Here is a 12,830-nt window from a genome sequence, read left to right on the forward strand (position 1 = left end):
GCAGGCTGGGCACGTGGCCAGGTGCCTGTCTTCACGCCACAGGCCCCCTTCTGCCCTGACCCCTCCCAGACTTATCCAGCCCCGGAGAACCCTGTCGAAGCCAGGCCCTTTCTCTCCGAGCTGTTTCTAAGGCCTTTGTCCCTGGTCCCATGGTGGGAGCCTGTGTGACCCCTATCCTTGCCATCAGAGTTAGGGCACAGCCTGAAGGTGCTCCCCTCTCTCGGCCTTGAACTTCCCAAGGACAGGAGCCTCCTTGGGCTCAGCTCGCTCTCTCCAGCATCAGTGCTCACGCCAGTTGGAATGGGGCTCTGTGCCGCTTCCTCCTCTGAGTAGCAGCCCACTGCCCCTGTCACCACTGCCCAGTGTCAGGGGCCAGCAAGGCTTGGGCCACGGTGGCTGACAGGGCTGGGACACATGCAGCGAACCTGGGCAGGGCACGGGCCCTCCAGGAGGCCTCGGTTGTGCAAGGGGCCTCCACACTGCCCTGCCGTGGAAGGAAGCAACGCGCAGGCTCTGGGCTTCCCAGAGGTGGGGCCCACGAGGGTGGGGCTCTGGCAAAAATGGGGCAGTGACAAAACCAGCAGAGGTGCTGCGACTTGTTGGGTCAGAGGGAGTCACCAGGAGCTTAGGGAAAAATGGAACAAAAGAGGCGGTTTCTTTAGGCACTAGGTAGGTGGGGCTGCGTTGGGACCTCAGCGGTCCCCCGCGGGTCCTCGGGAACCGGCCCCAAGCTGCAGGCGTGGAGGGTGTCCTGGGCCCAGCACACCCGCGGTGCACAGGACGCACCCGTCCGTCCGACGTGTACCTGATCGAGGAACAGATGGGGACAGAGCCAAAGGAGGAACGTCGGGGTTCTCTGCGCTCTTATTCCACACGAGCTCAAGGAGAACCTGCTACGAGCCAGTTCCCCCTACAGCAACCACGAGTGCCAGACGTCTCAGGACGGCCCTGGCCCCCACACAGCAGTACTGAGTGACGTCTGTGCCGGGCACTGGGCTGGAAACGGGGCATACGAAGACCAGTAAATCAAGCAGGGAGAGAAGGGAGGAAGACGAGGGTGCCCATCCCAAGATGGCAAGGGCAGCAGTGGGCATGGGGCTACAGGAGCACAACGCTTAGGAGGGAGCTGGGAGAACGGGACGGGCCTTGGACAGCCCTCCCGTGTGTCAGCCTCAGGCACTTGGACCTGACTCTGTGGGCCCAGGGCCAGCAGCAAACTGTTTTCAGTCGATCAGCTCTGAAACCCGCAGCCCCGCTGTGCGCACGGGTTAGGTGGCCGGCCTGAATGCCGGCTTGGCACACACTTGCTGGCACTGGCTTTGGCCACTGAAAAGATGAGGCCGTGTGAAGCAAGGCGTTGCTAAACACCACACTGCCAACAAGATGCATCTCTGAACAGAGGCCACCTCAGCCGCAGCTCATCCTGCGTGGCCACTGTGCTGCCCCAGGGCCCCGCTGGGCTCCGGAAGGCCCTGGCCCAGTTTCCCGTGACCCCTCTCCTGGCAGCTTCCCCAAGAGCCGCACCAGGGCTGGGGCAAGGCGGGGCCGTGATGCAACCACACTTTGTAAAACCAACATCCTGGGCCTTCCACTCACGACAGACACTCCTGGGGGAGCCCACTGCGCAGTGACACCACCATTGCTCAGAGGGAGGAGGGGCGCCCTGGAAGCTGCCCTCCACGCCTTGGCGAATCGCTTGGATCATCGCAAAGACGGCCCACGCTCAGCCTTGGAGGGCGGATCGGAGCGTTGGAAACACCCAGCACAATTCAAGGGCAAGGCTGGAGTCCCGGTGACTCGGGGTGGAGCATCCAGATGTCACCAGAGTGTCGCGTGACTGCTCCCCACCGCCCAGGCGTCCCGCGGGACGGCCCTGGTGCGGCTGACATTGCGACCCTCACTCCACACTCAGCTCCCCCTACGCCTCTGGAAGAAATGTGAAGCGGGCCAGGACCACGCACATGCGCTAAAACACAGACCCGGTTTCCAGAAAGTTCTACGTCACACATCCCAGTACCAAGGACGCGGTCAGAGAAACGGCTCTGACTCCTCTTTTATGTCACTTAAATCCCTCCAAGAAGGGTGCCTCCCTGAATCTGTAGTCGTTCTATGCGGGTACTTCAAAAATTCACGGCAAATTAAAAGATAGGCTGATTGTGGTGCACGGGTTTTGAAACCCAGTTTTTTCATCATATTTTCCAGAAACCTTTTGACATCCTCTCCCACACCTTCATAAGCTCTTTCATGGAAATACGTTAAGAAAAAAAAAAAAAAGCCTGGCATCAGACGGGCCCTCGTTTTTGGTTCGGAAAACTTTGGTCAGAGGATCCCCACGGGGCCGCATCTGTACCGGAGGTCAGAGGCACGCGGGAGGCCCACAGGGCGCCTGGAGCCGGGGAAGGCCAGGAGGCCGGGGCAGCAGCAGCGAGGTGCTCAGGTCCCCAGGGAGGCTGCGCGTGGTCCGGAACTCAGGCGCGTGGCGTCGGTGTTTTTACTCACTTCCTGTACTGCTCCTGCAGAAAACACAGACCTCCCGTCGGGCCTAAGCGTCACGCCCAGGTGTTTGGCATCACCGACTTCCCAAGGAGCTGCTGCTTTTCTCTTTAGGGGAAAAACCAAACCGGCCGAGGGTGATGCAGTGGACTTTGAATAAGACCTGGTTGAGTCAGCACTGGTTACCTCCCGAATCCAGATCGGAGTCGGTCTCTGACTCAGCTCCGCTGACTCGCAGACCCACCGCCACCGGGCCCTGCCAAGAGTGCGCCTGCAGCCGGCCGGCACTCCCGGAAGCAGGCGTCTTCCCTCGCTTCCGCTTCCCCAACCAGGTCAGATGGGTCAAGGGCAAGGCCCGGCCTTCCCCAATGAAGGTGCCTGTACGCGGGGCCAGCAAGCGTACGTCCGCGTGGGTTGGCCGAAGCGCCTGGTGCGGGCCGACAGGCCCGTGAGCAGCTCTGTGTACAGCTAACGGACAACCCGGCTCCCTCAGCGAGGACTTGCCTCTAGGCTCCCAAGCTGAACAGAGACCCCCGTATGCCAGACGTCTGGTCGCCTCCACTGGGATGAGGCCACGTAGCTGAGCAGAGTGTAGAATGACTGACAGACGGAGTGCCCCAGGGCACTGCGGCCCCCTTGGAGCCTTCCAGGAAAACTCAGGTGTTGCTGGGGCCAAATATTCCTTCACAGCGAGGGGACGAGGCTCCCGGTCAGAGCTGTCCCACGGAGCAGGAGGAGCTACGATCTCTGATGGCTTCTGATCTTGGGGCTTGGGAAGAATTAGGTTCGTTAAGAGTGGTGATAAAACCGTTCTTCGGCCTGGCCGCCGGGACTTGGCACTCACTGGTTGCTCACAGACTCCAGGTCAGGCCCCGGCTTGCAGCCCCGACAGCCCACAGGAGTGAGGTTTCAGTCCCGGCCGCTCTGGTTCTGATCCGGCTTCCTGTGGACGTGCCGGGGAAAGCAGTGCACGGCCCAAGGGCTTGGGCTCCTGCAGCCACGTGGGAGGCCCACGTGGAGTTCCAGGCTCCTGGTTTGGGCCTGGCCGGGGCCCAGCCTTTGCTGCCATTTGGGAAATGACCCAGTAGGTGGGAGATCTCTGTTTCTGTCTGTACCTCTGCCTTTCAAATAAAGAAGTAAATCTTTAAAAAAGAAATAAATCAAGTCGAGCAGGGAGCCCGAGGGAGCCGGTGGCTGCCCGTCACGTGCTTCCTCGGCATCTTCTGCTCTCGCTCCCAGCGTCCCGTTCAGCTCCGGGGCGCTGAGCCTGCTCCTAGCGGAGCGCGACCATTTACTCACGCATGCGTGCGGGCATTAAGTGTCCACTGGCAACGCCCCGGGCCGGCTGTGGGCACCCACACCTCACAGTGACCCTGAAAGCACAAGGCCAGGGTCACCCCCCCCCCAGCCCACCCCCAGGGTGGGACCCAGCCCAGCAGTTGTCAAAGTGCTCGGGGCTTCTCCAACCAGGGCTGCCGGGGCGGGCCCGTCACCGCCCGCTCCCGGAGCCCCGAGCCCCCAGGCGGCTGCGGCCATTCTCAAGGCCACGCCGGCGGTGGCCCTCCGCACGTTCCGCCGCTGAGGGCCGGCGGCCGGGCCCGAGCGCGCCCCGGGCCCTCGCCGTCCCCTTTTCTCCGCCCTCGAGGCGCGGAACGCCGAGTGGAGGCACACTCTCGCGACGGGGCGGGCGGCGGCCGACATCCTGCGGCGGCCATGTGCCTCAGCGCCCGCCACACACACGAGCGAGGCGGCCCCGCCGGCGCCCGACAGGGCCTGCGGCGGCGCGCGCGTGCGCATGCGCGGGCCGGCCCGCGGGCCGGGCGGGGCGCGAGGCCGGGCGGGCGGGGCGCGAGCCCCGGGGCGGGGCGGGGCGGGGCGGGCACGCGCGGCGCGCGGCGGCGCTGACGTCCGGGCGCCCGCGACCCCCGCCCCCTCCGCCCCGGCCCGGGTTGGCCGCCGCCGAGCCCCCGCCCCTCCTCCGGAGGCCTCCCGGCCGGAACCGATCGCGGCTGGTTTGAGCTGGTGCGTCTCCATGGCGACAGGCCGGCGCTATAAGTAGCGGCGCGGCGCGCCGTCGGGCTTTGTCAGTCGCTGCAGCCGCCGCCGCCGCCGGCCGCCCTCTGCCCCCAGCGCGGGCGCCACCTCGGCCGGCGTCTCCGGCGGGCGGCCGGGCGCTCCTCCGGCTTAGCATCGGGCGCTGGCGGCGTCTCCATGGGGCCGGCCCGCGGCGCGGGGGCGCTCTGAGGTGGGAGCCGGGCCGGGCGGGCGGGCGGGCGGGCGGGGGGCGGCAGGGCCACGTGCCCGGGGCCGGGGGGCGCCCGCGGGCCACACGTGGTCGCAGGCCCGGGCGCCCGGGGCGGAGCGCAGGACCGGCGGCGCGCCCGGCGCTGCCCTCGCTGCAGGCCCACGTCAGCGGCGGCCCCGGGCCGGAAGCGGCCGGGCAGGCCCCGGGGCTCCTGCAGCCGCTGCGCTCGCGGGGCCCGCGCGGCCGGCCCGGAGCAGGTGCAGGGCGGCGCCGCCGGCCCCGGCCGCGGCCCCGCGATCTGGAGGACCGGGGCTCCTTCTTTTCCGGCTTTCTGGCTGCGGGGACGGGTGACGCCGTGGCAGAAGCGCCCGGAGTCGCCGGAGACGGCTGGTGCGGGACTTGGAATGGTTTATTATCCGAGGGCTCTCTGAGCGACTTGGCTCAGGCCAACAGGCGCGCGTAGGAGCCAGCCTGAAAGTTTTTTTTTTTTAAATAAGGCTGATCGTGTAGTTCGAGAATTCTGAGTAGTGGGTGGCAGCGTGGGGACGGGATGTGTGGCTCGCTTTCTTCAAGCCTCGAAGTGGACGGAGTCTACTGGACTCGGAGTCGCCGTGTGGACACGGGACCGGCTGGTGCCGGTGCGTGGACCGTTTAGCGCAGCGGCTGTTCCGGAAGGTCGCTGCGTAAGGCAGAGTTACTCTGGGACATCTCAAGCAAAGCTGTGAAAGATCCCGGAAAGCAAGATCCTAAACGGATTGTATTTCAGAAGAAACGAATGCTCTTTTAGTAACGCCTTTAAGTAAAGCCCTTAAGTAACGCAGCTCCTTTGGGGAGTTCGTTGTCACCGATACTGTGTAGCCAAAGTGGGTTTCCTGGCCGTGGCCTCTTCCCCGCCCCAGGGTGATTGAGGTCGACAATGCCAGGAACTCAATTAAACGGAGGCCGGAAGCCTGTTGTGCCACGCATGGGTTTGGATTGATGGCAGGTCCGTCCCCCTGGGCCTCTCATAGTGTCCCATGCCACAGCAAACGGTGGCCCCGAACCATTGCCGGCCTCTGTCCGTGGGTTGTTGGCACTGAAGCGGGTCGCACAGTAGGAAGAAGCCTCCTACCTGGCACAAGTCATGCAGGGTTCAAGTCAGGCCTTGAGGGGAACTCGATCACTGGTGTCGCGTTTCATGGAGTCCAAGGACAGTGGCTTTTATTGTTAGCAGCCTGACGTTCCGGCTTATTTTTATTATTCATAAAGTTTGCCCGCGTGATTACTCACGCTAAGCGAAACAAGAGTATTCCTAGGGGCGGCTGGGCTTCCCGGCATGGCTAACGGGAGGCAGCATCGGTTGGGGAACGCCGATTTCCAACCAGATAGCGGCAGCTGGAAGGCTGCTTGGCGCGTGAACACGAGCCGACAGGCGCTCGTGGTCGCGTGCCCTGGGTACTCCCGCGGTGCTGCGCTCTGTGAGGCGTGGGGAGGGTGGGAGTGCTGGCTGTGTCTGCGGTGCTGCCTGACGGTCTGGCAGGTGTGCTGCTTGGGGAAAGCCCGGTGTGGAGTCTGCCGTCCTGTTCTGGCCAGGGACCGGCAGCTGTGACGTGAGCCGGGAGGAGCTGGGATGCCGGTGGCAGCGAGGGGGCTGTCGGCTCTGGTGCCGGTGAGCGCTGCCTCCTGCGTGTGCCGTAAGGTGAACAGCGTCCCCTGTGTGCTCTGTCCCTCAGGTCCTGTGCACACTGCTCTGCGGGCACACAGGACCCGGACCCTGGAGGAGTGCCTCTGTGGGAAGCTGCAAGCAATTTCTCTGAGTTTCATCTCTTGGTTTTCCATGTGAGCGTTCAGATCCGTCTGCTGGAGGTGGGGTCGGGGCAGGCACTGCCGGGGTCTCTAAGGGCTCCCCTCCCGCTGCAGAGGGACATCGAGGAGCCATGAACAGCTCGAGTCATGAAGAGTTCGACTGCCACTTCCTCGACGAAGGCTTCACTGCCAGGGACATCCTGGAGCAGAAGATCAACGAAGTGTCGGCGTCTGTGAGTGTGCGGCCTGTCCTCGTGGGCGCTGGGGCCGGCCCAGCGGACGCGCCGGAGGGCTCCGCGGGTGGGGTGTTCCGCTGGCGTTGGGTTGTCCGGTGATGTGGGCGGTAGTGCTCGTGTCGGTGTCCAGACGGCAGGGCGGCCTGTGCCGGGGACACTGGCAGAGTGGGGCTGCCTGTCCGCGTGCGTGGTGTGCCGTGGCCGCTGGCGAGCTGACACGAGCCCCTCTGTATTTAGGATGATAAGGATGCCTTCTACGTTGCGGACCTTGGAGACGTTCTTAAGAAACATCTAAGATGGCTGAAGGCTCTTCCTCGTGTGACTCCCTTCTATGCAGTCAAGTGTAACGACAGCAGGGCCATCATAAAGACCCTGGCCACCATCGGGACCGGGTTCGACTGTGCCAGCAAGGTACACGGCCCTGTGGCTTCCCGCAGGGCAGCTGGGAGCCAGGTGTCCCGGGTGACCGATGCTCGGGAAAGGGGCGCCTTTCTGTTTCGTTAGCCACCTGACACTCCTCGTCTCTTGCAGACCGAGATACAGCTGGTGCAGGGCCTCGGGGTGCCCCCGGAGAGGATCATCTATGCAAACCCTTGTAAGCAGGTGTCTCAGATCAAGTACGCCGCCAGCAGTGGCGTCCAGATGATGACGTTTGATAGTGAGGTGGAGCTGATGAAAGTCGCCAGAGCACATCCCAAGGCCAGGTGAGGGTCCCTCCCTGGGAGGCGGGTCCAGGTGGGGTTGCAGAGTCTTGTCAGTGGTTGGACTTCGTGTTTAAGGAGACCGCCGTTTCACTTTGAAGATGAAAACCGTCATAGACGCGAGCTGGGGGATCAGAGCCGGTAGTTAGGCCGGGAGCCTCTGTGTTCTTTCGTGAGACGTTGATTTATTTTTCTTGATTCCAGGTTGGTTTTGCGGATTGCCACCGATGATTCTAAAGCAGTCTGTCGCCTCAGTGTTAAATTTGGTGCCACACTCAAAACCAGCAGGCTCCTTTTGGAACGAGCGAAAGAGCTCAATATTGATGTCATCGGTGTCAGGTGAGCCTCGGTGGCAGGGCTGGGCCGCTCAGCACCGCCAGCCTCAGGCTTTCTGCTTGTTGATGGGCACTTGGAGAAGCACCAGGGACACAGCGCTTCCTTTCTTTCCCGCCAGCTTCCACGTGGGAAGTGGCTGTACTGATCCGGAAACCTTCGTGCAGGCGCTGTCTGACGCCCGCTGCGTCTTTGACATGGGAGTGAGTCCATGCAGCCCCGGGAGTGACATGGGCGGGGGCGGGGCTTAGCCCCGGCTGCGGGGACACTTCTGAGCTCGCCACGAGTCTCCCCACCTGACTCTGTTGTCTTGACGCCAGGCTGAGGTCGGATTCCACATGCACCTGCTTGACATCGGTGGGGGCTTTCCCGGATCCGAGGACGCGAAGCTGAAGTTTGAAGAGGTAAGAGGTAACGTTGTTACGAAATTAGAATAGACAGCAGCTATGGTAGCAAGTTGGGCTAGATCAGAACCTAAGCTGTTTCAACTTAAGTTGGCACCAAAAGGGGCTAAGCGTAGTGTCTTGGCGTGATATTTGTGAGTGACTTCTACACTGTTGAAGTGGTGTTTCGTGCTGTTTGGTTTTCGGAGCTTTCTCTGAGGTCGCGGGTAGGCAGTGGCATGAAGGCGTGCTGTGCTGCTGGGGTGACTGGGAGCGCGCCGGCCTCATCCTCTGAGCGTCGGATCTGTTAGTCACCTTGCGGGCTGAGCCATTGTACGGCTGCTGCCTGTCAGGAGGGCAGAGACTTGGATCTGCTGGCGCGTGTGTGCTGAGTGGAGCGCACCCTGACACGTCACCTGCTAGTCATTTCTTTTGTGCATTCTCTGAAAAGTCGTGTTCACAACCTCTTAGAAGGGACGGGGAGGGTGTTTTCCAGAGGAGAGCCAACAAGAAACAACAGGGCTGTGCGGCCTGGTCTCCAGGGAGGTGCCGGCCTCCGCCGGTGCCTGCCTGTGGCCCCGTGACCTCGCCCCTCCACGTGGATCCCACGTAATGGCCGCTCTTGTCTCTCAGATCACCAGCGTGATCAACCCGGCACTGGACAAGTATTTTCCCTCCGACTCAGGAGTGAGGATCATAGCTGAGCCGGGCAGGTACTACGTGGCCTCAGCCTTCACTCTTGCCGTCAACATCATTGCCAAGAAGCTGGTCCTCAAGGAGCAGACGGGCTCTGACGGTAGGTGTCCGGCTGAGGGGCGGGGCGGGGCGGGAGTGCGCAGGGTGGTGCTGAGGCTCGCTGCCTTCGCAGACGAGGACGAGGCGAGCGAGCGGACCTTCATGTACTACGTGAACGACGGCGTCTACGGCTCCTTCAACTGCATCCTGTACGACCACGCGCACGTGAAGCCGCTGCTGCAGAAGGTACCCTCCCACCCCCCCCGCCCCGGGAGGCGGCTGGGACAGGCAGCACCCGGTGCGACCCGGTGCCACTGCTGTCTTCCTAGAGGCCCAAGCCAGACGAGCAGTACTACCCGGCCAGCATCTGGGGGCCCACGTGCGACGGCCTCGACCGGATCGTCGCGCGCTGCGACCTGCCTGAGATGCACGTGGGCGACTGGATGCTCTTCGAGAACATGGGCGCCTACACCGTGGCCGCGGCGTCCACGTTCAACGGCTTCCAGAGGCCCACCATCCACTACGTGATGTCAGGGCCCATGTGGTGAGTGTAGTGTGTGCACCGGGGACGCGCGCGCTCGTGCAGTAGGAGTCAAATTCACACAGACGGGAGGGAAGCTCCAGAAATACTTCCGTTGCAGACACGTCCCAAGAAAAGCTCTAGGGAGGGTCTCTGTGTGACTCTGCTGTCTAAGGGGTTTAGACGGCCCGTGGCCCCGAAGAAGGGCCCGCCGTAGGCAGCCCTTGGCTCGCCCGCTGCCCGTCCGTGTAAGCAGGAAGTGCGCCTGCGCCCGCCGCCGTGCTGGGCCCTGCCGCGCGCTGACACCCCGGGTCTGAGTGCCGATCCTTCCGCAGGCAGCTCATGCAGCAAGTCCGGAACCGCGACTTCCCGCCCGAGGTGGAGGAGCCGGACGTCGGCGCCCTGCCCGTGTCCTGCGCCCAGGAAAGCGGAATGAAGCGGCACCCAGCGACCTGCGCTTCGGCTAGTATTAACGTCTAGATACCACTCTGTAGCTGTTCATGGCGAGCGTAGCTTGAATTAAGGGATTTGGGGGACCATTTAACTTAATTACTGCTAGTTTTGAGAAGTCTAAGAGTAGGGCTGGCACAGCAATATGGAGGACGAGGAGATGGGGTCACACTTATCTGTGTTCCTATGGAAACTGAATATTTGTTTTATATGGATTTTTATTCACTTTTCAAACATGCTACTAAAGAGTGCCCCGCGCCTGCTGAGCAAGCGTTTGTAGCTTGTACCAAGGCAGGAGGGGCAGAAGCTTAGTGGTGTGACCTGTTTTGAAAATAAAGTATCTTGAAATAATTGGGCGTTGAGGTTTTTAGAGTGTCCGTTCCAGAGGGTCCGTGAGTTCCGTGTGGCTTTGCGTGGATTCTCACAAGCACTGTGGGTGGAAGGGAGCACACCGTCGGCCCACGCCACCCTGCGTGTCGGACACATGGTGAGGAGGCCGTGTGCCTGAGCTGTCCTGCCTCAGCCGGTGCCCGGGGAGAGACCCCTCCTGCCCACCTCAACCCCGGGACTTGTCGCGTGGCTCCAAGTTGGGAACCCAGCACCGTCGGCAGCCAGCGGGCGTTACCACCAGGGTGACCTCCACCACCTCGTCTGGGCCTGACTGTGGCCTTTGTCCTCCCACCCAAAGCCCTGTTACTGCAGGGGAGGACAGAAAGTCAGACACACGTTGCTGGAGTGTGGACCAAGGTTGAGGGCGACTTCCTGCCTTGCTCAAGGGAGCTGCATCCCTGCAAGGCCTGGGCCCCACATGGCGGCAGCCAAGCTGCACGGGTCTGGCTGTTTGCAGCCCTAGGCTCCTGGGCCTGGGGATGTGGCTTTAGCCAAAGCATGAGTGACAGTTCTTTGGCGCCACAAAGATGGATGACTGGGGTTGGGGGCAAGAGGAGGAGGAAGGCTTCAGCCAGCAGCCTGGCCTGCTCCTGTGAGTCTCTGTTGGGGTAACAGCTCCCCGGCCCCGCGGCCCACCTGTTAGAAACCACGGTGGAGGGCTGGCGCCGCGGCTCACTAGGCTAATCCTCTGCCTGCGGTGCCGGCACACCGGGTTCTAGTCCCAGTCGGGGTGCCGGATTCTGTCCCGGTTGCCCCTCTTCCAGGCCAGCTCTCTGCTGTGGCCAGGGAGTGCAGTGGAGGATGGCCCAGGTGCTTGGGCCCTGCACCCCATGGGAGACCAGGAGGAAGCACCTGGCTCCTGCCATCAGATCAGCACGGTGCGCCGGCCGCAGCGGCCATTGGAGGGTGAACCAACGGCAAAGGAAGACCTTTCTCTGTCTCTCTCTCACTGTCCACTCTGCCTGTCACACAAAAGAAACCACGGTGGAACGGCATCGAGTACCTGCCTGCTCTGCTGAGAAATCTGAGCTTGACGCCACACCACAGGGCATGCGTGGAGACTGGTCTTCCATTTTCAAAGGAAGAAAGTCACAGTCACACGGTGGCAGCTGAGTTTCGGGTTGGAAAGAAGGGAGCCGAGGTGTCCCCTCTGGGGTAGCTGGAAACAAGCCCTTCTCGGCCAGCTGGGCGAGACACCTGCAGGCAGTCGGGAGGCCCGCGCACTGCCCTGTGGTCTGCAGCCCCTCTCAGCCACAGCGTGGTGCGGCCGCTGTGGGCCGGGTGTGCAGGCCCTGCTAAGCCGGGCTTGCCCCAGGGCCTGGCCTGGCCCTTGTGTGCTGGAGTTGGGCAGCCAAACAGTGGCCGGGCTGTGTCCCAGGCGCTCACGTAGTTTGCACCGTGATGTATCTGAATGTCTGTTATAAGATTGATTTGAAAGGCAGAGTGACAGAAGAGGGAGAGGCAGATCTTACTCTCCAACTGCCCACAACAGGACCAGGCCAGGAGCCAGGAGCTCCATGTGGGCGGCAGGGACCCGAGTGCTCGGGCCATTACCTGCTGCCTCCCAGAGTGTGTCAGCAGGCAGCTGGACGGGAAGTGGAGTCGCCAGGACACACCCCAGGCAGTGCAGGCTGCGGGCTTCCCCAGCGATGACAACACAGCGTGCCGTGGTGTCTGCTCAAGGTAGCACCGTCTGGTCACGTGCAAGTGCAGGGCATTTTAGACCTGGGAGTTCAGACATTTATCCAGAAGTTAGATCCCCAGTCTCCTGGCTAACTCCTAATGCTGCAACAGCTGGGGCTGGACCAGGCAAAAGCCAGGGTCCAGAACCAGTCTGGGTCTCCGGGTGGCAGTGACCCAACTACTTGAGCCATCCCTGGTGCCTCCCAGGGTGTATTCCGGGGAAGCCGGACCCACGGCCAGGCTCTCAGACGTGGCGAGCAGGCACCCAGGTGGCCGTAACTGCTACACGACACACTCGCGTTCTAGAGTGAACAGACCACTGAGGCCTGTGGCGAACTTCCCTCCTGGAGCTGCAGGAGTCCACACAGGTTCCCAAGGCCGGGGACCGAGGGGCGTTGGCTGCTGGGCCGGCCGCAGACAGCGGGGCTGGGGTCCTGCTGGAGATGGGCAGCCACCTGGGATCATTTTATAGCAGAACACAAAGTCACACACAGCAGACCTGGTGCTAAGACTATTAGGACACATTGGAACGAAGGCAAGGGACAGACGGGGCAAGCGTCGCCGCACGTGGGAAGGGCTGATCGTTAGAGGAGCCTGGGTGGGGGCTTCAGGAGCGATAGGCACTGAGGGGCGCCGGGTGAGACGCCAGCCTCTGGCCCGACTGCAGCTTCCTGCCCACAGGCGCTGGCCGCCTCCCACGTGGGAGAGACTGCGCTTAGCTGCAGCCTGGCCAGCCCTGGCTGTTGGGGGCAGCTGGGGCAGTGACCGGCATATGGGAGATCCCTCTGCCTCTCCACTAGAGTAGTAATGCCGGCACAGGGACGTGGGGCGCACAGAGATGTCTTCAACCTGAGAAGCGCATGTTGGAGCCGTGAG

At 62.6% G+C, this 12,830-nt stretch overlaps 1 protein-coding gene, 1 long non-coding RNA gene and 1 other non-coding gene across 4 annotated transcripts; 2 read left to right on the forward strand and 1 right to left on the reverse strand.

The window, feature by feature from the left end:
* Positions 1 to 2,016: 2,016 nt before the first annotated feature.
* Positions 2,017 to 4,314, reverse strand: LOC149128201 (uncharacterized). The gene is made up of 2 exons (XR_016230589.1): positions 2,680 to 4,314; positions 2,017 to 2,513 (listed from the first exon to the last, which is right to left on the reverse strand). It is a non-coding gene; the product is annotated as an uncharacterized LOC149128201 (long non-coding RNA).
* Positions 4,315 to 4,392: 78 nt separating this feature from the next.
* ODC1 (ornithine decarboxylase 1) lies at positions 4,393 to 10,232 on the forward strand. 2 transcript variants are annotated; one of them, XM_070069752.2, is made up of 12 exons: positions 4,393 to 4,515; positions 6,451 to 6,556; positions 6,638 to 6,756; positions 6,997 to 7,170; positions 7,291 to 7,463; positions 7,665 to 7,799; positions 7,915 to 7,996; positions 8,114 to 8,197; positions 8,810 to 8,972; positions 9,045 to 9,157; positions 9,241 to 9,455; positions 9,767 to 10,232. In XM_070069752.2, the coding sequence occupies exons 3-12, from the start codon at positions 6,655 to 6,657 to the stop codon at positions 9,909 to 9,911; spliced, it is 1,386 nt and encodes a 461-aa protein (XP_069925853.1). In that variant the 5' UTR covers positions 4,393 to 4,515; positions 6,451 to 6,556; positions 6,638 to 6,654; the 3' UTR covers positions 9,912 to 10,232. The 2 variants fall into 2 exon arrangements, with proteins under 2 accessions (XP_069925853.1, XP_051683794.1); XM_051827834.3 differs by having other exon boundaries at positions 4,505 to 4,738.
* Positions 5,701 to 5,833, forward strand: LOC127485124 (small nucleolar RNA SNORA42/SNORA80 family). Its single transcript, XR_007912303.1, has one exon. It is a non-coding gene; the product is annotated as a small nucleolar RNA SNORA42/SNORA80 family (small nucleolar RNA).
* Positions 10,233 to 12,830: the final 2,598 nt, after the last annotated feature.

The sequence above is a fragment of the Oryctolagus cuniculus genome, chromosome 2, assembly GCF_051225735.1.
Source record: "Oryctolagus cuniculus isolate XC-2025 breed Fujian yellow rabbit chromosome 2, ASM5122573v1, whole genome shotgun sequence".
Taxonomy (NCBI): Eukaryota; Metazoa; Chordata; class Mammalia; order Lagomorpha; family Leporidae; genus Oryctolagus; species Oryctolagus cuniculus.